This window comes from Clarias gariepinus, chromosome 5 (assembly GCF_024256425.1).
Source record: "Clarias gariepinus isolate MV-2021 ecotype Netherlands chromosome 5, CGAR_prim_01v2, whole genome shotgun sequence".
In the NCBI taxonomy this organism is placed as follows: domain Eukaryota; kingdom Metazoa; phylum Chordata; class Actinopteri; order Siluriformes; family Clariidae; genus Clarias; species Clarias gariepinus.
Window position 1 is genome coordinate 20248811 of NC_071104.1, and position 26733 is coordinate 20275543.

Genomic DNA, 26733 nt, shown 5'->3' on the forward strand with positions numbered 1-26733 from the left:
TAAAGAATAGAAAAGAAAACACAGTTAACTTTCTTTTTAGTAATTTTTGAAGGATTTCCATTCTCAAGGCTGAGAATGGAAATTGTCTCTGGCTTTTCCTTAAGAAATTAAAATACATGAAAAGTCTACTGAGCAAATCTGAAAGTGTAGATGTCTTATTAGTAACAAGGATAAACATCTGTACGGTATTGTGCTTGTGATGTATATATTGGTACAGCAAGCGCCTGTGACATGTGTGCTTCTCAATCTGGTGGCGCTCCTCACTCCGTAGGCTTACTAGATAGGTGGCTTCTCCTTCTGCAGGTGGGCAAAGGGGAGAGGCCACTGAAAACAGGCACAGCTGCATAACAATAAACGGTAATGGATCTCGGGCTTCTCCCCATGCTATAAAAGCAAGGTGTGGAGTGCAGCTCGAAGTCCGTGGATCTATTGGGCTGAGTCGCACAGCGGACAAGCTAGAGGTGGTGAGGGTCACGCAAGCAGGGCAATGTAACGCACCCCAGGTACTTCAAAGATGTGATTGGAATACCACCCTTTGATCTACCCAGGAAGGACAGCCGCAAGAATGCTCACACTCTCACAAAGAGCCAGCCTTCGGGATCCTGACACCGAAGAGGGAAAAAGGCTGCTACAGTCCTCATTAAGGCCCCCTTTCTCCTGCCCGGCCCTCGGAGGTCGAATGAGTTTCCTGTCTGAGACTGCGGCCATTGGAGTGCTGGGAGAGGCTATAAGGCCAGGTCAGTATAAAGAAGAATGCCTATTCTGCCACTCTGCCTACCGCCATCACTTGCCAGCCTGTATCAGCATGCCAGCACTGCCTCTGGATGTGTACACACTTTCACCTCTGTCCTTCCCTTTCTTTTTATTCGCTGTCCTTAAACCCGTTTCCTTCCCCTTTATTCCAGATAAATTGATCCTTTTCCTGTGTTTGTGGTGCCGCCCATGCGTAAACTGTTACATATTACAGAAAATGCACTTTTTAAATTCTCACAAACATAATATTTTTGCACAACTCAACGACTTGTACTAATGCTTTATCAAATATCAATCTCCTTGAATATGAGCCCGTTTGACAGGTTGCCAGTACAGAGTACAGAGAGGTAGACAATACAAAAAAGTATGTGTGAGCGCCTCAAAAGGCTTATTTTTTATTTCTTTTGGTTCAAATTACCTTACTGTTGTTTTATAGCTGATTCAAACATCAGCCAGGCTTGTGTGAGCAGTGAAAATTTGCTGATAGAGGCAGACATGCCAGATTCTCTCCTGGAAAATGGAATTATGGGTCACAGCAGGAGAAATTGGTCTGATATTCCCATGTCCCTGACTGCTTTTGATGGTCTAATGCACTCAGTCAAAATTTTTCAAAATAGGATAAACTACACACTGACCAGCTGTAATATTAAAACTACTGTCAGGTGAACAGAAATAACAGATTATTTAGTTACATTGGCACCTGTCAAGGGGTGAGATATATTTGGCAACAAGTGCACAGTAGGTTTTCAGTTGTAACATGCTAAAGCAGAGAAAATGGGCAAGACGTAGGGATCTGGGCAGCTCTGGGAAGGGCTCTAATTGTGCCTTGTAGACAGCATCTCCAAAAGTCTTGTGGAGTGTTAACAGTATGCAGTGATAGTACCTATCACAATTTATCCAAGGAATGACATACAGCAATGTGATAATAGGGTCATAAGTGCCCAAGATGTGATGCACATGGGACATGAAAGCTAGTCCATTGGTGTGTGTACATTGCTTACAAGGGGAAGAGGTGGTACCAGAAAGAATGTGAAGAATGCAACCTGCCTGCATGAGTTAGTGTGATGCTTTGGGCAAGTTTCAACTGACCAACCTTGTGTCCTGGTAATTTTTGCAGATGGTATGTACAGTACCATGAACATTGTTGCGGACCAAGTACTCGCCTTTATGGTAGTGGTAGTCCCTACTAGCAGTGGACTCTTTTAGCAGAATATTTTTTACCAGACACACAGCAAAATAGTTCAGTAATGGTTAAAATAACGTATCTAAGAGTTTAACGTGTTGACCTTGATCCACAGAGGATCTGCAGGATGTGATAGACCAATCCATGGACTTACAGGAACGTGTAAGTTTTGGTTCCCAATATAACAGCATGTTTAAAGGTTTTCGGGAGTTATTGCCTTGATGGTTCAAAGCTATTTTGGCAACACATGGGTGACCAAAGTAATATTAGGGAGGCAGTTTTAATCCTATTGCTAATTGGTATATTCCTTTTAAGTTCTGATGGGGATCATAACCTAGAAATTGGAGTTTTGTCTCACTTCTTCACATAATATAAATATCTAAATGATTTGTATTCGGCAGCTAAGAAGTGCTCAGCATGTGGGAACCTTTGAAACTGCTGGTAAAGCAATCCAGGGATGAATATGTAGGAAAGAATATGCAAATCTGTTAGGGCTACTTACAGATACTTACAGTTTTCATGCCTACACTATTATTCTATATAAAACTAAGTGCTTTTGAGTGGTAACTCTCTGAGAAATTAAACCTTTAACCTTTCACCATTTATGGGTTTAAATATGACAATATGAAGGGCAATGTATTCTTTTCAGTTGGGAAAACCAGTAATTCTACTAGCTGCAAGCATAATACCAGAGAGTATATTTGCTCACCTTATTTTTCCTAAAGGCTTGACATTTCTCTGTGGATAGGAAGATTGACCACAATAAACTATTATGTAACAGTGAGCTCCATTATAAAATTGATGCAATCTTGGAAAACAGCAAGAGAAAGTATTAAGCTGGGGTGTGTTGGGGTGATATGGCTATGTAAGTAAAGGGTTAGGGGTTTGAACATCAGCAACTGAGATAAGTAGCTGAGAGGTGGCAATTCGAGGATGACTCCTGTCTAAACTCTAATTCAACATTCCACTTTTTCGCCCACAAAAAGAGTTAATTTTCGTAACATGGCACTGTCTTAAATCAACTGCCTAATATGCCAGTCTCTACCAAAATAAATAGGCAATCTATCTACAAAGTAGGGAAGTTGTTTTGTTTTCCAGGTAATGATTATTGCCTTAATGAGATATTGGCTAATGCATCTTAAATCTTTCCTCCACCCTGGAACCAAACTGAGACAATCTAATTTTGGTACTTCTCAAATGCAGTCTCTGTGTGTTAACATGTGCATAAAAAACTGTACCAACGTAAAAGGAAACATAAGTGCAAACATCTGCTCACTAATTAATTTATGTAAAAATGGTTTTCAGAGAAACTACAAATTTAATGTTCAGATAATAAATATTCAGTCCTGGTAAAATGTTCAGTAGTGTTAATATTATGTTCAATAAATGCAGTAGTTTTAGGTTTAGGTAAACTACGTTTTGCTATCAAAGCTGATTTTCATAAAGCACTTAGCACTAATTTCTCTCTCCACACAAGAAATCAAAGTTTGACAGCTTTCCACTAAAGGAATATGCTATGCTTACCGCACTGGAACTCATCAGCTCCATCCTCACAGTCCTTTTGACCATCGCAGAGCCAGACGCTGGAGATGCAATTTCCACTGGGGCAGGCGAAGTGGCCCTCCTCACACCTGGGCCCATGGGATACTGAGATATCCCAATACGGAGAAGAAAATTTTGAATTAGTCATGAGAATGAGCCACGAACACTGGTTTTCTTTGCCATATGGGATGTTCAGTGGTTGTTCTGGTCATTATCTTTCCCTTGGTAGATGTCTCACTGCAAAAACTTAATGAAACACCAGCTGTTTCTCATTTACAACCAAATAAATAAAGATAACTTATTCTGTCTGGCTGTATACAGTGGGGCAAAAAATTATTAAGTCAGCCACCAATTGTGCAAGTTCTCCCACTTAAAAAGATGAGAGAGGCTTTTCATTTTTATCATGGGTATACCTCAACTATAAGAATCCAGAAAATCACTTTATAGGATTTTTAAAGAAATTAAACATTATGGTGGAAAATAAGTATTTGGTCAATAACAAAATTTCATCTTAATATTGTGTTATATACCCTTTGTTGGCAATGACAGAGGTCAAACGTTTTCTGTAAGTCTTCACAAGATTTTCACACACTGTTGCTGGTATTTTGGCCCATTCCTCCATGCAGATCTTCTCTAGAGCAGTGATGTTTTGGAGCTGTCGCTGGGCAACATGGACTTTTAACTCCTTCCAAAGATTTTCTATGGGGTTGAGATCTGGAGACTGGCTAGGCCACTCCAGGACCTTGACATGCTTCTTACGAAGCCACTCCTTCATTGCCAGGGCGGTGTGTTTGGGACCATTTTCATGCTAAAAGACCCAGCCATGTTTCATCTTCAATGCCCTAGCTAATGGAAGGAGGTTTTCACTCAAAATCTCATGATACATGGCCCCATTCCTTCTTTCCTTTACACGGACCAGTCGTCCTGGTTCCTTTGCAAAAAAACAGTCCCAAAGCATGATGTTTCCACCCACATGCTTCTCAGTAGGTATGGTGTTCTTTGGATGCAACTCAGCATTCTTTCTCCTCCAACTACGACAAGTTGAGTTTTTACCAAAGTTCTATTTTGGTTTCATCTGGCCATGTGACATTCTCCCAATCCTCTTCTAGATCATCCAAATGCTCTCTATCAAACTTTTGACAGGCCTGGGCATGTACTGGCTTAAGCAGGGGGACACGTCTGTCACTGCAAGATTTGAGTCCCTGGCGGCGCAGTGTGTTACTGATGGTAGCCTTTGTTACTTTGGTCCCAGCTTTCTGCAGGTCATTCACTAGGTAACCCCCTGGGGGTTTTGGGATTTTTGCTCACAGTTATTGTGATCATTATGACCTCCACGGGGTGAGATCTTGCATGAAGCCCCAGATCAAGAGAGATTATCAGTGGTCTTGTATGTCTTCTATTTTTTTTAAATAATTGCTTTTACAGTTAAATTTCTTCACACCAAGCTGTGTACCTATTGCAGATTCTGTGTCCCCAGCCTGGTGCAAGTCTACAATCTTGTTTCTGGAGTCCTTTAACAGCTTTTTGGTCTTGGCCATAGTGGAGTTTGGAGTGTGACTGTTTGAGGTTGGGGACAGGTGTCTTTTATACTGATAATGAGTTCAAACAGATGCTATTAATACAGGTAACGAGTGGAGGACAGAGGAGACTCTTTAAGAAGAAGTTACAGGTCTGTGAGAGCCAGAAATCTTGTTTGTTATTAAGTGACCAAATACTTATTTTACCGAGGTATTTAAAAATTGATTCATTAAAAATAAAATTTTGTCTCTCATAGTTGAGGTATACCCATGATGAAGACACTGAACTCACTGCTGCATCATCGGTGTCTCAGTGAATCTGAAGAAAACACTATGAAAGTGTTCAGAATCCTCCTGCCCTTGGTGAGCAGTGACAATTACCAGATATTATTCACCCCTTTAAGCACCTTTGGTGATTGCTGAAGCATGACAGGAAAGACAGGAGCTTGTCTCTGCTTCATTACACTCCTCATAAACAGTGTTTTGACAAAATTAATTTGGTTTTAATAGAACCTGACTTACTCAAGCTGTAGAGCACAGAGAGAAAAAAATTACCCTGACAGTTCATCTCATCTGCATAATCCCCGCAGTCATTGGCTCCATCACACACCCAGGAAGGATGAATACACAAGGATGTGGAATTGCAACTGATGAAACCCTTTTCTGCGACCCCCATTTTGTAAAACTCGGAGCAATCGTTGCTGCCTAAAAGAAAGAATAATAATTAAAAAAAAAAAGTGCATAGTGTTTTGACCAAACTTCTCTAAGGCATCTAAATCCACAACAACAATAAAAGTAACAATAATTTATACTGTTAATAGCATTGCCTTTTTGAAGTGCTAACGTAATTTTTAGTATCTAAAACACTATTTTAGTAGGCGATATTACAAATCTCAATTAAGACTTTTTAATGTAAAATAAATACATTTTAACCCCTTAGTTGTTGCTTTCCTCAGCACAACTGAATGCTTAGAAGTCAACAAAAGTAGGTACTAAACATCAAAACAAAGCCCCCCCCCCCCAAAAAAAAAAATGCACATTTACCTGTTTGTTTATTAAATTCTACAGGGATTTATTGCACTTTGTAAAAAAAAAAAAAAAAAAAAAAAAAAAAGAAACTAAATTCCTGTAGAATTCAATCTAAGTGTCTTGGAGCTTTTTTTTAAACTGACATACTGCACATAAAATATGTCAAAGTAAAAAGAAAACATTGGCATTTAATTCATAGCTTGAACAGTGCGACTGATACAGGCTGAATTTTATGATATGACCAGAATCCATCCAAAATTCCTCTTCTCATACAGACATGGCCACAATGTGCTACTGTACAAACAGACTCTAGGCTCTTTTACTTTGTGATGTTGATGCTCAGTATCTTTGTGTTTGGCTTTACCAAGCCTTGCTCTTTGTATATTAATTTCTTGGTTTAGATTATGTTTTGCTATCTGGTTCTTGCACTTATTTAGATTTGCCTCTAACTTTTAGTCTGCTAGTTGCCTGACCTGTCGCTTAATATTATTAATTCTGCCTCACTATTTGGCTCCTGAATTTACATCTATGTGATGTGAAATAATTCACATCACTTCTTAACCTAAGATTTAATAGTAATTAGAGCTTTAGATTTAAAATAAAAATAAAAATCATCCTCAAGGTAATAATTAAAAACATGTTATGTTTAAAAAGAAGTTAAAGTAACATAGACCAGGGGATCTAATTCATTATAACATGCATATACTTAAACATACTGTGTACATTTTTTTGTACATACTGTGTACATTTTTATATATATTACATTTAAATTTGTTTTAATGCTAATAGTTTCTGAAAATAACAAGATTCTATGTCTAGATTTCTTTTTTTATCAATGTTACCTTACCACTGTATTACACTGATGAGACCACAGCACTCAAGGCACCCAAGGCTTACTCATGAATGCAGGGACCAAAAGTCTGGTCTGATCCTGCTTAAAAGACAATGTTGCATAAACCACTGAAAAAAGTCCATGCTAGCCATGAAAGAAACATACCAAAGCACCCAGGATATGACAGCCTGCCAGGATTCTTGAGATCCCAGTTTAAACGAGTACCCATGGAAAGACCTGGACAAGTCTGATCCATGGAGGCCCAACTCAAACCCAAAGCACTCAAATGATCTGATGCTAATTTCTCGGTGCCAGACACTACAGCACACCCCCAGTGGTCCCATTGAGCCACACCCTAAGGGGCCACAGCTGCCCTCGTGGCACAAGGGAAACCTACGCATAGGTGGTTTTAATATTAATGGTTTTAAAGTTATATCTGGTTGGTTTATAATGCCTATTTTAGTGAATAATATTTTTATATTATATTATAAATTGCATTATGTACAGAATGTATTATGTGTTCTTTTCTACAGTATCATAGGAATTTTTTATTTGTAAATATCAACATGTCAATACCCAATTAAATATATGTTGTTTTCTCCTGGATGTAGCAGCAAACAAATATACTGTACATACATGGTTTAAAAACAAATCATTTAACCAAAATAAACAAAAATTATATTTTATGTTTTGAATAAAAAGTAATATGCAGACGCAATTCTTTGAGCACTATTTTCTTACTGCAGTTCTTTTCATCAGACGCATCAGCACAGTCGATGACCTGGTTGCACCAAGAGGATATTGGTATGCAAGTTCCATCCTGGCATGATGACTCAGAAGCAGAGCATGTGAAATCTAAAATAGAAATATTTCACTTATAGAGAGAGAGGATTATTTATCTCTAAAAGTAAAGTAAATGCCAGAATCTATGATAACAGTGAAGCCTGTGAAAGCACCTACAAAAAAAACAGCACCTCATTGCTTGTATCTTTTTGACAACAGAGTATACAATTGAGAATACAGTATAAGAGAATAGAGGTGCCTGGGGCACTCGGGGAAGAAAAAAAAAAAAAAAAAATATATATATATATATATATATATATATATATATATATATATATATATATATATATATATTCTGTCAAAAACATCAAGAACATCAAGAACATCAAAAACTGTCAAAAACCTCCCATGAGGTAGTGGGAAGAGTGGTGGAAATTCTCTAAAAGCTAGTGCAATCTAACAGAAAACTATTACATACTGTACACTATAATATCCTAAGATATTAAAGTTTTTTATCAAATGTATCATACTGTACACCACTCACTAAGCTGTGAAGGAGTTGATGGGTAAGGACCATGTGAGGAACACACTAGGTGGGTAAAGTTACATAAACACACCAATATCTTGGACCCTTTATAATACAGACAGGGCTGCAATGCTGCCTTTGGTATTAGAGGCTTGAAAGTTTTTAATAAATCAGGGCATTTTCGAAAAAGTGTGCCCAGTGTCAACAAATTGGTATCTGCTGAAATATCATGGGTTCCCTAGCTGGACAAAGACCCAAACTCTTATCCAAAAGCACAAAAGAAAGAGGGAAAGAAGAAAAAGGACAGGACAAAAAGGACAAAATTGATTCCAGGTCTTACTTCAATTGAAAGCCATTGAAAAAAAAAATCTGCTGCAAATAAAAGAAATCCGGGAGACATTGAAGAGTTAGGATATATTGACGTGGAAAGAAAAGTGCATTAAGCTTATAGACGGCTAATAGAAATACTATAATTTTAAAGATTTTTTTCCTTCATTTTTATAAAAACAGGCATTTACTGGCATGTTGTATAGATGTTGAATATAATCCTAATATACTGTATTGTCATCAAAAGCTATTGAGTTCCACTGAAAACTTTCTGTATAATAAGCCTAAAATGTTATAGGATCAATAACAATGTGACCAGAAATTACCAGATTTTTATTTTAATAACCAGAGTAACTAAAATAAGAGTATTAATATAAAAATAGTAATATCTTGCGTTGTTTATAATCTTATACTTACTATTACAAAAGGCTTCATCTGAGTTGTCTCCGCAGTCATCAATTCCATCACAAAAATGATTATTTGCCACACATCGCCTGTTGTAGCAAGGTCTATAGCCTTTTCTGCAGCTCCTGTTATCTAGAAGTGTGATGAAAAACAGCAAAGAGAATCATTTGCACTGTGAAAGCCTGACCTTCACATGCAGTCCTTTATTTTATTCTTCCTTTTTTAACATGTATTTGCTTTAGAGCCTTAGTTGCAGGTTCTGAAATCTTATGCTCCCTTTATTAAGTGTTGTGGAGGTTGAAGTTTGCTTTGTTTGTGACGTGAAAGCTCACCAATACCAAAGAGACAAAATCACTCACCACAGTATTGCATTTTCTCATCTGACTTGTCTTTGCAGTGAGCGATTCCATCGCAGGTAAGCTGGTAATCTATGCACTCCCCATTTCCACACTCAAACTCTCTGTGGATGCTGCATGTAGAGTTTTCAGCTGCAGAAACAAGACAATGTTGTCCAGTCAAGTAGCTGCATCTGAGCTCTTATTCACCCAGGATAAAAAAAAGTCGTCAAATAAAAGTAATAGAATCATAGAATTTAGAATCAAGAATTCAGGATCTCCATAATAAGAAAATGTGAAATTAAATCTCATTATACATTACATGCACAGTCAACTTATAGGAACACCTGTACAGCTGCTCATTTATGAAATTACATAATTAGCCAATACAGGTTATGAGCATCAGGTAATGTTCACATCACGCATCTGAATAAGGAAATGTGTAATCTTTGTGACTCTAACTGTGGCATGGTTATTGGTACCAGATGGACTGGTTTGAGGTTTTTCAGAAACTACTGATCTTCTGGGATTTTCACACAAAACAGTTTTTAGAGTTTACACAGGAGTATATTTTATTTAATCAAAAATTGCCTTTTTACAATATTCTGCTTATGGAAAATTAATCAGTCAAGACCAACCTAGTGTCTCCTTTTTTTTTCTTTTTACATATTTTTATATTTTGTTTTACACTAAAGCTCTGGCAGTAATTATATACAGTATAAAATTCTATTAGTATACAATAATTTTAAGCAACATATTAAAAACGAGTCAAATAGTTCCAAACGTTTAAAAGTTGATTTTATAATATACTTGCAATTAAATTTTTGCAAGTTTGATTTGTATATGTTTTTTTTTTTTTTTTTTTTTTTGGGGGGGGGGGGGGATTACATACAAATCTTTCTTTAAAAATTAAGCTTACCTAATGCCTCACTAGAAATCATAAGCATAAACCATTACTTGTTAGCTTTGAAGCTCCAATGCAAAATGGAAGAAGCAGACTTCAGACCAAAAACATCTTATTTGATAGCACACAGTCTTCTCCGGCTGTAGAAAGCGAAGGATATAATAAACTTCAACTTTGGTCCTACAGTATCTATCCTTTTAAACAACTGGCTGGTCATAAAAAGTTTCACACTCTAATACTCTAATGGAATGGCTTTAGCTTTGATTACAGCATGCATTCACCGTGGCAGTGTTTAAAAACCTTATGCTACGTTACATAATTTATTTCCATTCCAGAGTTATGCTGATTTGGCCAAATAGTACAGAAGAACCACTCCATAAAGTTTCTTCAGCCCATCCCAAAGACTTTCAATGGGTTAAGGTCAGGACTCAGGACTCCATTCATTTGTGAAAATGATTCCTCGTGCTTCAAGAAACACTTTTATAATCTGAGCCTGATAAACCATGGCATTATGCTGGAATATATCCTGGTGTTTCAGTACATTCGGGTAGTCAGTTGACTTAATTTTACTGCCAGATAACGTTGCTGAGCCTAGACCTGACCAACTTGAAGCAACCCCAGATCATAACACTGCCACCAGAGGCTTGTACAGTGGGCAGTATGCTTGAAGTGGGCATCGCCTCATGTGTACTGTCAAAAGTGTTTTAAATGATCTTTGATCACCCTTATTCATGATGTTTCTCAAATGTATTTCTTCCATGATGTTCACAGTTCTCCACTGTCCTACTGTAGCTATTTACTGCACCAGTTAGGGTTAAACAACCTACTGCAAGCTGAACTACTGTATATTAATCACTGCGGTAATTATCCAATGCAACACTTTAAAAAAATCTGCATATTTATATTTCTGCTGCAATTTTTTTCCAGGCAGTGTAAAATTAAACTGATTAATAAAACTCATAAAATCTTCATTACAAAGAAATGTAGTGATACTAAACTTTTACTATACATTGAATCATCTAAACATGGATTCTATAAGAAGTTGAATGCATTTTGCAGAAATGTTGTTTTGCTTTTGTAACCAACTGAACGGCTTCGATGTAAACAGCTCTTCTCACCCCATCAAAATAATAAAAAAAAAATTGTTAAATTAAAATGTGGTAATTAATTTAATTAATATAACTTTTTACTGCTAGAAAATTAATAGCAAACAATGTAAAAAATGTTTTTAAAAATTGATAATAATAACATTAAAAATAATAACAAATATACCGTTAATTATAAAGGTGGCGCATGGATGGATCAGCCATTTGAGAGATAAAACAACCATCATGCTACACACAAAGTCACTAGGTTCCCGCAACATTTCACTCATTAGAATACTTGACTAAACACTAAATGATGCTGGAAAAATAAATGTCTCTAATTTATGCTACACTGCACAGTTACATTATGACATGAAATGTTCTATTTGCGTTAAGACATATTACAGACTGAAAGACAGAAATTACTCTTCAGGTGCTCTTCCTGAGTGATTTTGAAAAGAACGATATGAAAAACAAGTTTATGATGACTTACACACACATCTGTTGTCATCAAGCAGGACTCGTTCTCCTCGGCAGCTGCAGTTTACTGTGCCGTCTGGAGTCAAGAGGCACAGATCACCACAACCGCCATTCAGCACCCGGCATGGGGACAACTCGCCTGGAGAACACACACAGACACACACAGACACACACACACACACACACACACACACAAAAAAAAAAAAAAAAAAAGCATGTTCATAACATTTGTTGAGATACAAAAATAAAGCAAACCCCAGATGAGCTGCTGTCAGGAAGCATTAAATGTCACCTGGCATACACAATTCTGTTTTTCTTTTAAATAATTTTTTGACATTCAAATGGATTTTCGCTGTGAGTACATATACAACATAAGAGAACATTTTATGACCTTGATTCCTGACCTTGAAACCTGACCTTGATTCCTGTTAGCCGATATAAAACCTCCCCTTTATCTCTAAGATCCTGGAAAAGATTCCATATCTACTGTACTGTTCATATCTACTGTACATTGGAATAGCATACAAAACTGTATCAGTCAGGATTTGGGCCTCACCACAGCACATAGAGACAGCACTTGTTCTGATCCGTCATCAGTTTGTAGCTTTAAATGGTGACTATTCTGCCTATTCTCAAGTAAAGTTTGTTGTTCCACAGGGTTCGGTTTTAGGCTCACTGCTTTTTATCTTTACATGCTTCCTCTGGGCAACATAATTCATAAACATGGTATTAGTTTTCACTGTTATAATGATGATTCACAGTTGTATGTCTCAGCAAAACCAGATGAGAAAAAAACTGCTTAATAAAGTTGAGCAATGTGTGAAGGTCATAAGAGACTGTATGTTAATTAACTTTCTTCTGCTTAATCCTGAGAAGACAGGATTTTGGTCATAGGACTACATGCAGCTAGAAGCAAGTTTTTTAAACCCACTGTAACTTTGGCTGGCCTTTCTGTTGCATTAAGTGCAACAGTAAAATATCTTGATGTAATTATAGATTCCAATCTTTCATTTGAAGCTCATGTAGATAATATTACCAAGATAGCATTCTCTTATTTCAGAAATCTTGCCAAGATAAGAAATTTATTATCTAAACAATGCAAAAAAAATAGTTAATGCTTTTATATTCCTCTAGGTTGGACTGTTAAAACACCTTATTGTCTTCTTGTTTACCTAGATGCATAATGAAGCTCCAGTTAGTTCAGAATGCAGCAGCAAGAGTCCTCACTAAAAACAGAAGATATAAGCACTTCACCCGAATCTTATCCACACTGCATTGGCTTCCAGTGAAGCATCGATTTTAAAATACTACTTTTGACGTATAAAGCATTAAATTGTTTAGTGCACCTGAGTAAACTCCTAGAGTCTTATGATCCGCCACGCCTACTTGAATCAAAGAATGCAGGCTGCTTGTCAGTACCACATATTATGAAAACTACAACAGGGGCAGAGCTTTTTCTCACAGCCCAAAAGTTTTCGAATAGCCTTTCAGTTAATGTTTGGGACACAATCTCAGGGTTTAGGTCTAGGCTTAAATCCTATTTATTTAGTATTTTCGTGAGTAGATTTGCCTTGGGTAAAGGAGCAGGTCTGGGGGACTTACAGACATAGAGTATTATGGTGAACTGGTATGGATGCTTCCCCACTGTCATTGATCACTTTGTGAAGCAAGTGATTGGTTGCTTAACGTCCCAGAGAGGCTTATGTCTGTGTTCCCTTCTGGCTCTCCCTTTCAGTTATGCTGTCATAGTCCTGCCGGAGTCCCTGCTTGCACTCTGCACTAAATATTTAGGTATTTGGCAGAACATTCAAATATACATTCACCTTATACATTATGTGACTTTGACCATACCTAACTGTTATCTCTGCTTTTCTTCTCCTTTCTTCTCTTATCTCTGTCTAGCTCTCCCTCTCTCTGCTGAGCTACACATGCCACCCCTGAGCTGCCAGTGATCCAGATTCCCTCTGGCCTCTGGACCTGTCTGACTTGTCATGGTGCCCCGTTTCTGGTTAGAAATGTCGCCACATGGATGTGGTCTGCTTGGGATGAGTGTGGTGTCCGAGGACGATTCCACTTTACCATGAAGACAGTACTGGGCTCATATTCAGGACTAAAATTTCCTACATTCTACCTGAGCTTTCAATAATGAACTGGACTCCATATTAACTTAAAGACTTTCAGCCACCTAACACACAGTATGCTCTCAAAACAATTTCTGCTATTTATTATCACCCAAATGAGGATGGGTTCCCTGTTAATACTGGTTCTTCTCAAGGTTTCTTCCTATTGCCATCTCAGGGAGTTTTTCCTTCCCACAGTCACCCTCAGCTTGCTCATCAGCGACTTTTATTTTTATTCATCCACATTTCCTACAAATTTCCATTTGCTTTTGGTTGTGTAAAGCTGCTTTGCGACAATGACAATTGTTAAAAAGGCTTTACAAATAAAATTGAATTGAATGGAAGAAAAGGAATCTCCTATTTTCTCCTCTTTTTACTATATGCAGAAGCCTGGGCTCAAACACATCATTTAGATTTTTTTCTCTTCCTGACGTCATATGGGGAGCAAAATGGGCAAAATAAAAGGGGGCAAAATAAAAGAAATAATGAATTTGCAAAAACCCTTGTCCAGGTCTGTGTTTAGCTTTTCCCAGGAGAACCTTACAAACTGCTTCACTATTCACTATTTTCATTTCTGACTCAGTGAAGAGCAGCAGGTCACAGCCAAAAGCAAAGCACAGTCAATGATCTGTTCTTGGCTGTACAAAAGAACATTTAAATAGTTCTCTTTTTACTCCCAGCCTCTGAAAAACTGAAAATATATTCAGTTTCATTTATTTACACTGGAAATACAGTGTAAAAAAGTTTGAGCACAAGTTTGGATTTACTTTCCACATTCTAAAACAATAGTGAATTTGTTGAAATTATGAAATAACAAATATGGTATTGAGTAATTAAATAAACCCAACAACAGCAATCAGTTGTTATTTTAGGACATAAAGGTCAGCTGTTCTGAAACAGCTTTACAAAACAGTATAAGAACAGTGCATTTAAGCATCATGATGAAACTGGCTCTCGTGAAGATAATTGCAGAAAAGCAAGACAAAAATTTACCTCTGCTGCAGAGGAGAAGTTCATTTAGAGTTACCAGCCTCAAAAGCAAACCAATTAACAATTCCTCGGATTAGAGCTGTTATAAAGGCTTTACAGAACATAAGTAGCAGACACATCCCAATATCAACTGCTCAAAAGATATTATTGAACATTGTGGATGCCTTCAGCATTGTTTTACAACAATTCAATAGAAAGACCATGGAATTAGAAGGTGTATCTACTCATTCACTTATCTTCTATACCGCTTTATCCTGTATTCAGGGTTACAGAGGGCTTGGAGCCTATCCCAGGAGACTTGGGGCACGAGGCGGGGTACACCCTGGACAGGGTGCCAATCCATCGCAAGGCATACACATACACTCACACATTACACACAGGCAATTTTGGGAACGCCAATTAACCTAACCTACATGTCTTTGGACTGTGGGAGAAAACAGGAGTACCCGGAGGAAACCCACCAAGTACTGGGAGAAGATGCCAACTCCATGCACACAGAATCGAACCCAGACCCTAGAGGTGCGCGGCGACAGTGCTAACCACTACACCACTGTGCAGCTAGATGTGTCCAAAGTTTAAAAAAAAAAAAAAAAAAATAGGTAAAAGAATTAGCTTTGTCAACTAATTTTATAATTTTATAAGTGAATAATTTTAGAAGTTTAGATATGCTGAGTGTGCTTAAGTGCTTATTCAGACAAGAAACAGCACATTGCTTTAAGGAGTGTGACATGTGGGACATGACAGACTGCTTGAACTGTAGCAAAAATGTGTTTATGGAGAAAAACATGACTGATAATGAACCATCGCTGAGTTCTTTGTTTAATATGAGATGACTAAGGCATGAATGTATGCATATTCAAACTTGCATTAACAGAAGAATCAGAGCACTGAAGGTAAGGCATGGTTGGCAAGGAAAAATATAAATATTAAAAACATCAAGAGCAATATTCTGCTAAAACAGGGGAAGCCATTTGCATCAAATTACCTCTACACAGGTATTGGGGTGCATGGAACCTCGAATATTGGAGGGTCAAATAAAAAAAAAGGGGAAAAAAACAAACAAATTAAAATCCTCAGTGTTCAATTTTAAATGGTTTGCATAACATATAAATGCCGGCACTGCTGCCAAATGTTTAATTTCTCTCTCAGTGTATCACAGTAGGACCTACAGTATGACAGCAGAGGCTCCGTGGACTGCAAGCCCCCATCTATGATTGTAGCATCAATAATTCACTGCACAATGACTGCATGATTATGGAAATTAGTCTTCACAACACAGTTGGTGTCTCATCTTATTACAATCCTCTGAAGAAAAAAAAAGACAGGATGATTCTCAGGATGGAGAAGTGTCATGCTTGAAATCAAGACACACATGAAGATTTTAAAAATAGCAGCACATCAGTAACCTGTCGATTCATGGCTGTGTCTCCTCCGCATTGATGACTGTTACTTTTCCCTTGGCAAGAACGGTCGATGGCAGTCAGCTACAATCATTTGCTATGATGAAATAAATGAAAAGCGAAAATCCCTCACAGCAGGCTTGTGAACACAGGCCTCCGGGAGCCTCTTAAACCCATTTCCCAATGTCCTACTTTTCGCATTTGCAACACTTCAGAGACGCCCTTTGCGGCTCAAGGCTGCTTTTTTATTAATTACATCTCACACTTAAGGTTTCTTCCCAGGAAATTAAGACCATGATCATTTATCATTTCAAATCCTCCTAAAAGATCTAAACAGCTATAAGCAGTAGAGACTCAGCTGCTATTTTAAACAGTACCATCAAAGAGATGGGAAATGACACAAAATAAATTAAAAGGTAACTTCTGAAATATCAATGACATATTGTCCATTTGAAGAGTATATTAATTCCTGAGTTAAAGATGCCACCATTGCATTATGTGAGCACTTACAGTTATTGGTGTCCTTGGCCACTGCGACAATTCCCATAGGCTGGTGAGGAATGTCAGCTCGCAGCACTTTTGTGTCTCCTCCAGTAAACTTGTTGGTTCGGAGCACGGCCCGTCGTGCCCAGTCAGACCAGAAGATGTAGTTTCCATGAATTGCCAGACCGAAAAACATTCCAGACTCTGACCTTACAATAACCTGCAATCAAATAAATTCAATTATAACCCATGTTGCATGTAGAGAGAAAACATTAAAGTAGTATACTATTTGAAAAAAAAAAAAAAATACATTCTGAAGCCTGGCTAAAAGTGTGTTTTAGAAAGCTAAAACTAATGTGTGTGCAGAGGACATGGTCTGTGCATAATCCCCCAGCAGCTAGTTTAGCCCAGATCCTGCTAGTGTTAATGCAGGTGTCATGGTGGCCGACACAGATATACATCACACGACTCCTTGTGGGACTTTCTGAGCTGGCGACGGGAAGCTGTCTCATGGCTCTGGAGCCTTAGCCATTAACAGAAACACGCTTGTAGCCATGATCACATTAGCCCCGCCACCATAGCAGGATTAATAGGACAGGTGTTGATTAAGAGAACCCAGCTTGAGCAAACAACAACTGGCGATCGGAGGAGGGAATACGGGGGGTGTGCCAGATGGTTTTTGATGCAGCATATTGGCTAGAAATTACATTTGCAGTGTAAGCTTTCTAGTCCAAAAGCAATTATCTCTGTTTCTATAATTTCAGAGTTGTCAAACACACTTTTCAGTTAGCTGCAATTCACAGATATACAATTTACACACAGTCGATGTGATACAGAAAACAAAAAACAAAAACAAAAAAAACAACAGTTTAAAAACAGTTTAAACCTACTTTGTCAAATATGTATATTATATAAACTTATCGGTAAGTTAAGAACCAGACTGAGTACAGTGTAAACTTTCTCCTAATGTTTAACACTTAAACACTGTGCCCTTCACCACTGAAACAGGGCTGACTCCTACTGTGGTGCTGGGAACTCACAGCAGCGAGTACAGTTGCTTCTGCCTAATTTTTCACTTTTAAATTGGCTGGCTGACGGCGCACTTCTATAGGGTTCTTATTGTAAGCCTTCATTAGCAGCTTTTGGAAGATTTTGGAATTGTGCATCAGGGAGGCCGGAGTGTGAGATACTGTAGCTATGAAATCTGACCCGGCCATGCCAGCTCAAATATGACTAATTGAGGTGGACAAAGAACAAGTCATGCCAAGCACAAATTGAAAACTGCAGTAAAGTCTATGTAGAGAGATTTACTTGACAACTTGAAGACTAAAGAACTGCATTTATTCCAAGTATCATGAATAGGAAGTTCTTTTTAGGTATAATTAATCATAATGAAGTTGATACAGTGCATGATGAACAGCGCTGTGTGTCAGTGAATGCTAATTACTAAAAAATCCTTTGCATATTCATCAAAACACTTTTATATCCATCATTTTGTGATCATTTTATGATCATAAATTAGGTGGAAATCTCTATATAGTTAAAACCTGAATTGTAAAACCCGCCTAGTGTTTCTGCCTTCAGTAAAACATTTTCTAGAGGCTTATTTCATGTCACGCAACTTAGATTTTTTAAAATCTGTATTAAATTTGATGCGCTTCTACAATCAGCACAGATTTATGATTTCATTTTTCTTATGACAAATATCACTTTTCTAAAGAATGCAGAACAGAAAAAAAAGATGTACTCACATGTCTATTAGAGCCATCATATTCACAATGTTCAATTTTGCCCAGGCTCCCATCAGAAAAGTAGAGCTTCTCTGCTTTGTTATCGATAGTGAGTCCATTAGGAGTGAACACATCTATACTAATGACCACTTTTATATTGTTCCCAGCCAACGTGGAGCGCATGATACTCGGCCGCTGCTCGTTCCAGTTAGTCCAGAACATTAGGCTGAAAAATTTAAATGAGACAACAGCTGAAAGCAACACTCGTACGAATAAGTAATTTAAAATCAATAAATAGGAATCAATCAGCCTCATTTACTAAGTAGAGTAGCAGAGCACATTTAGTATACAAGCTGATTTAAAAATGCATACAGAGCCCCACAGTAACTTCACAGCTGTCTTCACAAATAGTCTTTTGACAAAAGTCCAGCTTCCTCACACTAATGGAATATTAGTGAAATGCATGGCAGTGTGTGCCAATTAATCATTTGAGATTATACTCTAATTAACAACAGTCTGTAGTCCATCTTAAAACGTACCAAATTACCAACTAAGGACGTTCTCTCAGAAGCTGGAAGTTTAATTTAGTTGATGAACCCAAGGTCAGGAGATAATATGAATAGCAGTACGACTCAGTCTTCAACTTAAGTACTGGTGGCTGGAGGCTATACGTCTGCAGTCTGATAATGTTTTAAATTACTCCTAAACCGTACATGCAGATTGTTGAGTTCAAAGCAATTTTAAAAAGTAACGGCAATTAAATTCTTCTCTTTTAAGCCTCACCAATCCAGTTATACTAATAAACATAATACACTGATCAGCCGTAACAAAAAAAAAAAAACAAATCACCTGCCTAATACTTTATATGTCCCTCTTGTGTCACAAAATATGAAATATGACCCATCAAGGTAAGACACATGACTTCTGAAGGCATGCTGTGGTTTCTGGCACCAAGGTATTAGCAGAAAATCCTTTAAGTTGCAAGGTGGGGGAATTTGTGGATCAGACTTGATAGTCCAGCACATCTCACAGATACTCAAACACATCTGGACCTGGTGATTCTGATCTATACTATACTATGATTTTGTATAGTACTGTATATCAGATTTTGCTCTTATATCAGATAATCAATGTTATTCAATTTAGTTCTTAGTTCTTTTAATGTTATGGCTGATCTGTGTATGCAAGGATTTAAAAATAATATGTATACATGTATGTATATGTTATGTCCTCTATAATTTTTTTGGAGTTATTTATTTAAAGGTGAGTCAAGCTCAGGTTAAATGCCTTAAATTAAGTCACTGCTGCAGATAGGAAATGACGTCCCAGCAGACCAGCTGATGACTAACCCATTTATTTCACAGCCTTTGACTGTGCATTATACACATAATGTCAAATTACATGACCATTGCCTAATTGTGTGGCCCTTGAGGTCAGCAGAGAAGTGTGCTTAAGAAAATTCAAGAGCAATCAGACAAGAAAGGTCATACTTTAGAGTTTAAAGCAAAACTTTATCAGTGGATTTTAATGCTCTTTAATCTGATTTCTTAGCTTTTAGTGAACATAAAAACATGATGATAATAATAATAATAATAATAATAATAATAATAATAATGATAAAATGTTATACTGTACTAGCAGTAGTATATTTTAATAGCTAATAGACTAAAATGGATCAAAATGATTTAATTTTTATTTTGCTTTTTCCTGAACATAACCTATATCAAAGTTCCTCCTTCAAGTGTAACGCTTTCACTGCAAATCTGTTAGGTAAAAAAAAATAAAATAATAAAACAATCAATCAATCAATCAATCAATCTATCTATCTATCTATATATCTATATATCTATCTATCTATCTATTATCATGGCATGCAGAATAGTAGCATGCTCATTTTCCTTAAAATCAATTAACACTATAAATAGCTATGTAATGTCATATCTTCTTTCTGCACAGATGACCTATAGGAAAGATTTTAATATTTTGGCTATATTTCTTGACATCACCAGCTGATGACTTTTTTACTCTGTGACAACTTAGAGTGCTTTTGTTTGTTTAATTTTCTAATCATGTTTAATGAAAGAAAAAGTGGGCTCATTTTTGATTGCAAATCCCTGATTAGAATTACCAGTTGTACTATTATTAAATAAGTAGGTCATTATGCTTGGTGAGTAAAAGTGCCAATAGGATGTCACTGACTTTTGGCACTCATCCAGCACTAGCACATGTGGATGGTCATCTTCAGACATAGTGACTACAGGCTGCCTTCTGAAGGCTCCATGCTTGCTCTGGTCCACTGTGTGTCTGCTGATACTGGATGTAGTAGAGCTGGTCCAGTACACAGTGTCCCATGCACGGTGGTAGGCCAGGCCCTCCACAGAGCCCACATCTAAAGAAAGGTAGAGGAAAATCAGATTATATGAATCAAGCACAGTTCTGATTACAGAGTAACAATTGGTTCTGGGAAAAATCTATTTAATATAGTAAGATATGGTAGACATTGTTTTGCATTTTGCTCATGGCATGCACTTTTATTTGCCAAACTAACACAGTCTTTCATTTAATTTAATTTCAAGTACAAAGACTTTGAAGTGATGACATCAATAAGGAAAACATATTATGTAAAAAAAGAAAAAAACACATTTCAGGTAGGTTTGTGCATTACAAAAGAAAGCCACTTAACTGTCAAATGATGAACTATCCTATTACAAGATTTTTAAATGAATAGAAGCTATCTACAGGAGTCTATCACTAATTAATTTTTCACAATAAACGATGTCTGGCAGCATGCTTCCCCATAACTAGTTTGAGAACCAGGCAGTAATTAATAGGGTATGTGTGTCTTAATTAGGGGAATATGGATGATTAACATCTTCACCTTCTTCCAATGACAGGAAGAGTCTCTCTCTCTCTCTCTCTCTCTTTCTCTGTGTATATGTGTGCGCGCACATTGTGCGCACATGTGCTTAGGAGCCAGTATCACTGTGTGTTAGCTTTTCATCAACTAATTTTAACAAATAATGCTACTTCGTCGAGCCAATGTGTTCCTGTTGACAGCAGCAGAGAGACAGACTTTTCAAAACCAGATTATATAACATCAGTGCATTGTGATAAAAAAAAGATGGTATTTAATTTCAGGTGTGAAACAACCCTAACAGCCCAGGCTAGTCTAGGCTGAATGGGAAAAACCATTGTAAAAAGTTCTGTTCCTCACAGTTATTTTGTCTCATGTAGGAAGTAATAAAGCATACCGAATGTAAACACTTCTTTATGTTAATCTAATATTTTTTTTTACTGTTATTTGGCAACTAAATATTTGTATTAATGTATAGTTGCATACAGATATTTATATACACTCATTATGAACATAAATGTTTGGCCAGTATTGGGCTTGAAATTAAATTTGTTGAACTGCTGGTCACTTTATGTGTATCCCGTAGGAAAAGCCAACTTTTAACTCTCTAGCTGATGATTTGTGATTTATCCTAAAGAATTCTATGGCAGTCGTCGTCCTTTATTATTCCATTTACATCCCGTTTTATTAATCCCGTAATAATGCTACCACCACCATTCTTAACAGCTGGTGAGTTTAATGGGATTTTTCTTTTTTAATATTTTAAAAATAGAGTTTTTTAAGTTTGATATAAATTTGTATTGGGATGCATCAATCATACTGTTCTTGGTTTTCTCATACGTCATCTCCTAAAAGATTTTACAATTAATGAAATTAATGATCAAAGCAAATTAAAGGTGACTGTGCTCTAAAAAAATTGCAAGTGGAAGAATCATAGCATTTTTCCACAATACATGAAACCTGAGAAAATACTGCTCTTCTCCATGGCAACCATGCTTAATCATAGCTAACTAATGCAATCTATTTAAAATAAAAATCCGAACATTATATAAAAAAAGCTCATATAATCATATTTCATTATTCAATAGTTATGGACTCTATTTCAATTACTGAAACAGAAAAATAACTAAATAACTGAATAAACTATGAGGGTTTGACTTTGCTGTCAATTTGATACACCAAACTTCAACTGACAACACATGTTTGCCAATCAATTAATCATTTTAAAAATCCCTTAATCTGTACTGTTTGTGTATATTAATATGTAAAACAATCAAAATAATTTTCCATGTTTCCCTCCCATTGTTTGTGTAAACAGAAAGCAAAAAAGTAAAAGGATTTTTAAAAATCAACATATTTATCACCTGAAACCAATAGTCTGCTTTTATTATTTATTAAAATTCTGCGTAAGAGTTAACCGTGTTAAAAACATAACTAAATTAGAACCAGTAGACCACAGGAACACACTATACTGACAGTATATAACTTTTTGTTTTCTAACTCTGCATCTGTAGTTTACAGATAATTAGTAATTAGTTAGTAATTAGTTGTATTCATGTTATAAGAGCATATAAGTGGCAAAGCATATACAGTATATTTAAAAACTTTTCAACTATATTGTTTAGTGGCAACTCTGTTTGACTTATTTCTTTGTTTGTTAAAAATGTATAAAATAGACATCAATTGGACAGCCTGAAATGAGCATTGAACACTTTTGTAGCGATTAAATTTATAATGAATAGTCTAACCTTGATGTACATATCTTGTATTTTGAAACATGTCGGCCATTTAATGCAACAATGAATAACTTGAATGAAGTAATCCAGCCTGATCATTTGAATTACGTTTTGTGCACAAATCTACTTCATGGTCACACAATAGCACTCAATAGTCTAACTGGATCAGTGCTGGTTCCTGCTCCCTCATCCTTAATCTTTACACTTTCTGGAAAAGTTGACCCAAAGAAATTATTTAACAAATAAACTTATTCTTGCAGTAGCTATAATAAAAAAAAAGATAATAATGTTACATTTTTATGTTAATTTAACCCATGTTTATTTAGTTACTTACTTCCTTACTGACCTATTTACTTTTCTGCTAAGGTGAACTTTTTAAATAGTATTGCTGCATAATGCTATGTCATATCGTTTAAAAACAATTTATTTCTGTGACTCTGGTAACAGTTACATCCAGAGAAATATAACTTCATTTATCAGCTGGTATACATGGTGTCAACAAAGCACCCGCGCAGGCAAAATATGTCAATGCTTCACCTTAATTCTGAATTATGTTTAATGATAGGGGAATGCGGCAACACCCCTAGGGCATAAACATACACAAGGCTGGCCATGATTTTACTCATATTCAATGGAAATAAATTATTATTTACTTATGTTTTTAGAGTAATTTAGCATAAACTTTTCTGAATGTTTTTTGCACTGAGACATCTCAATTAAACCTCGTCACTCCCTGACAACCCATGGTTAACAAACGCTTTGTAGTTCTCCTTAACGTTTTTGCCTCCTCATCCTCATCATTACCGAAACACTGCTTAGATAAATGTTATCTTGGTACACTTTGCAGCATCAGCCACCTTTTTGGGTCACTGTTTCCGCACTGTGGAATGAACTAAATACTTAATAATTTTAACGAGTACTAGATGTTTTCAGTTGTGATGGAAACTCCTACCTGTTATTACGAGTCGTAGTAGACATGGCACTGCCGCCAAGATGACCTACTGAATCTGTATAGAGACTATATGATGACGGTTGGAAATGAAAACCCGGATAGGTAATTTTTTTTTAAATGAGATCACAAATATCACAGGCAAAATCCTTTACCCAGATTCCTATTTTCTTAAAATTAATAAAAAATAAAATGCAATAAAATATTCATAATTATTAACATTAGTCATTAGTCAATATATCTTTACAAGCATCTATCAAACCATCTCCAGTAACTACTTTATAATCCCTGGACGCATATTTCCTTACAGCTGCTAAAAGAGAAGGCATATAAATCACTCAAGGTTAATGAGAACCTTATGTCTACTGGAAAAAGTGGGCCTTATAGAGTAAACCATGCAAACCACCTTGTTTAGATTGTAATTAGGTACACTTTTTTATGCAGATGAGAGCACGAGCTTCAACAGGCTCATTAGGCTACTAATTTGTAATAAAGCATCGTTAGGCATTGAACTTTTTCACCGTGTGCTACAACAGAAACAGTTATTGATTGCTACCAGGATGTCTCCCATGTTGTATATTTTACATAGAAAAATCAATAGGCATGTCAGTTAGAAGCTTAGAATGCATCATCCCCTCTTCCATCCCTATTTGTGTTATAGTTTTAAGAAGAGTGGAAACAAGGCAAGATATTTTAATCCATCAATAGTGGGCGCATGGAGAGAGATGCAATGTTGAAAACATCATTTCTGACAGCTAAATTGCTCCCATTTAGTTGAAGAAAAATGGAGGTGGCCATTATAACACTCTTACTGGGTGTAGCATGCAGTTGGACCCAGCAATACATCATGCGACCTGACTCTTAAGGCTTCCAGCAAATGGCTTTTCACAAATGGTTGCTAAGAGGCAGGCATGGATATGGTAGCAGGACATTTAACGATATGCAGGTCAGTGCATTGACAAGTCGACATCATGATGAAAACAGATTTCACAGTGCATGCACACTTCCCGCTACTCTCCAGCTGTCCTTTGGGAAATTCATAATTTTATGTGTAATCAAAAGAATTACAGCATTTAGTCTACAAGTGACCTAATCAGCAGCTATTTATTAAATGTCCACTGCAGGACATGTCAACTTCAGTATGTAGCACACAAAGATTTAAAAAAACACAAACAAATAAATAAAACTAAGAATGGTAAACTTACTGTCCACTATAATCTGCCTCCCAGACCAGTCATCATTTACCATCTGAATATTCCCATAATGGATGTCACTGAAGAAGATGCGGTTGTGGTCAGAGGTGTGCTGACGGTAGTCAAAGGCAAGTGCGACAATGTTTTTGAAAAACTCCGGCTTTTCAAAAGGCTGGAGGGGAGAATTGAGATCACTCTCGTCTGAGAGGTGAATGCTTTTCAAGATGGTCCTTTCTGAGTAGAGTAGGTAACCTTCATATCTCTGACAGGCGAAGCCATCCTCCGCAAGGTAGCCATGAGCACAAGAGCACGTCCTCCTGCCACTGCCCAGGTGAAAACAAAGCTGCTGACAGCCACCATTATTTCTAGCACAGGGGTTTGTCCCTATGGGAGGCAAAATAAATCCTTAATAAATGTTTTAAAAAAAAATTTATTACATTATTATTATTATTATTATTAATACAATGGTAATAAGAAAAAAAAACTTATTCCATTTTTGTTTCATTACCCCTAATTTATTTTTACACTAAAACTATTTACACCAATCAGCCATAACATTACAAAGCAAAACATTATGACCATTTTTGTGTATGTAGGTTGCCCTTGTGCCACTGAGGCAGCTCTGGCCCCTGGGGCGTGACTCCACAAGACCTATGGGGGTGTGCTGTGGTGTCTGGCACCAGAACGTTGGCTGTGGATCCTTTGGGAGCTGCAGGTTGAGGGGTGGGGCCTCTATGGTCTTGTTTCTGACTAATGTCTACTCTTGGCCTGCTGAGCCTCATGTGCGGCAGGCTGCAGTGCACGGGGTGCCTTTCTATCATGGCCTGCACTGACTATTTTCAATGAGTTGGGCTTCAATGGATTTTCTGTGAGATTGTAACTAGACAGGCGGGCCTTTGCTCAACAAAAGTATAGATAAGCCGTGGTGCCCATGATCATCTCACCAGTTTACTGATATACAGTATACTTAATAATCAGTGTTAATGTGTTAATGTATGCAGTGTTAATGTTATGACTAATCTGGGTGTGTAGAGAGAGACGGAGTTCATAATTAAATTTTAAAAAAGGATTACAGATAAAAACTAGCAAATATAAAACATGACGTTATTGCCCATTTATAATGTTGTAATTTAAATGTAGTTGTATTTCTGCTATAGTTTTTGAACTTAGGAGAATCAGCCAATAAGTACGTGGCCTATTTGGGTACTTTAAGAAAAAAATGCTAAATGAGAAGGTTTGTAAAGTGTGCACAGCTTCATCCAACATAGGAATTGAAAATATAAATTTTAAGAGCAACTATGTTCGAACTTGACCAAAAGTGTGGGCTAATTAAAAGTTCCCATTTTCACACGTGAGTGTGATATGCCTCTACATCACTATTTGCATAAAAATAATACATGCAAATAATGCCTACTGGGTATTTAAAAAGGTTTCATTTGTATTACTACAAAAACAGAAAGGATCAGTGCAGAATTTATTGTTTAGTGGAATTAAAGCTGGTTTTAATGACAAAACATTTATCAATGACCATGGACACAGTAATCTAGAATTGTGTTGTGGAGCAATTTAATAAAATA

General features: G+C 36.8%; 1 protein-coding gene across 1 annotated transcript in view; it reads right to left on the bottom strand.

Moving 5' to 3' along the window:
- lrp1bb (low density lipoprotein receptor-related protein 1Bb) overlaps window positions 1–26733 on the bottom strand; it is a 339963-nt gene that overhangs the window by 72508 nt on the left and 240722 nt on the right. The window contains exons 40-49 of the mRNA XM_053496592.1: window positions 25169–25561; window positions 20624–20813; window positions 18446–18650; window positions 16722–16914; window positions 11715–11840; window positions 9257–9385; window positions 8910–9029; window positions 7598–7711; window positions 5551–5700; window positions 3461–3583 (exon numbers count right to left, since the gene is read on the bottom strand). Of these exons, the coding sequence (XP_053352567.1) occupies window positions 3461–3583; window positions 5551–5700; window positions 7598–7711; window positions 8910–9029; window positions 9257–9385; window positions 11715–11840; window positions 16722–16914; window positions 18446–18650; window positions 20624–20813; window positions 25169–25561 (1743 nt within the window). The remainder of the gene's footprint in view (window positions 1–3460; window positions 3584–5550; window positions 5701–7597; window positions 7712–8909; window positions 9030–9256; window positions 9386–11714; window positions 11841–16721; window positions 16915–18445; window positions 18651–20623; window positions 20814–25168; window positions 25562–26733) is intronic.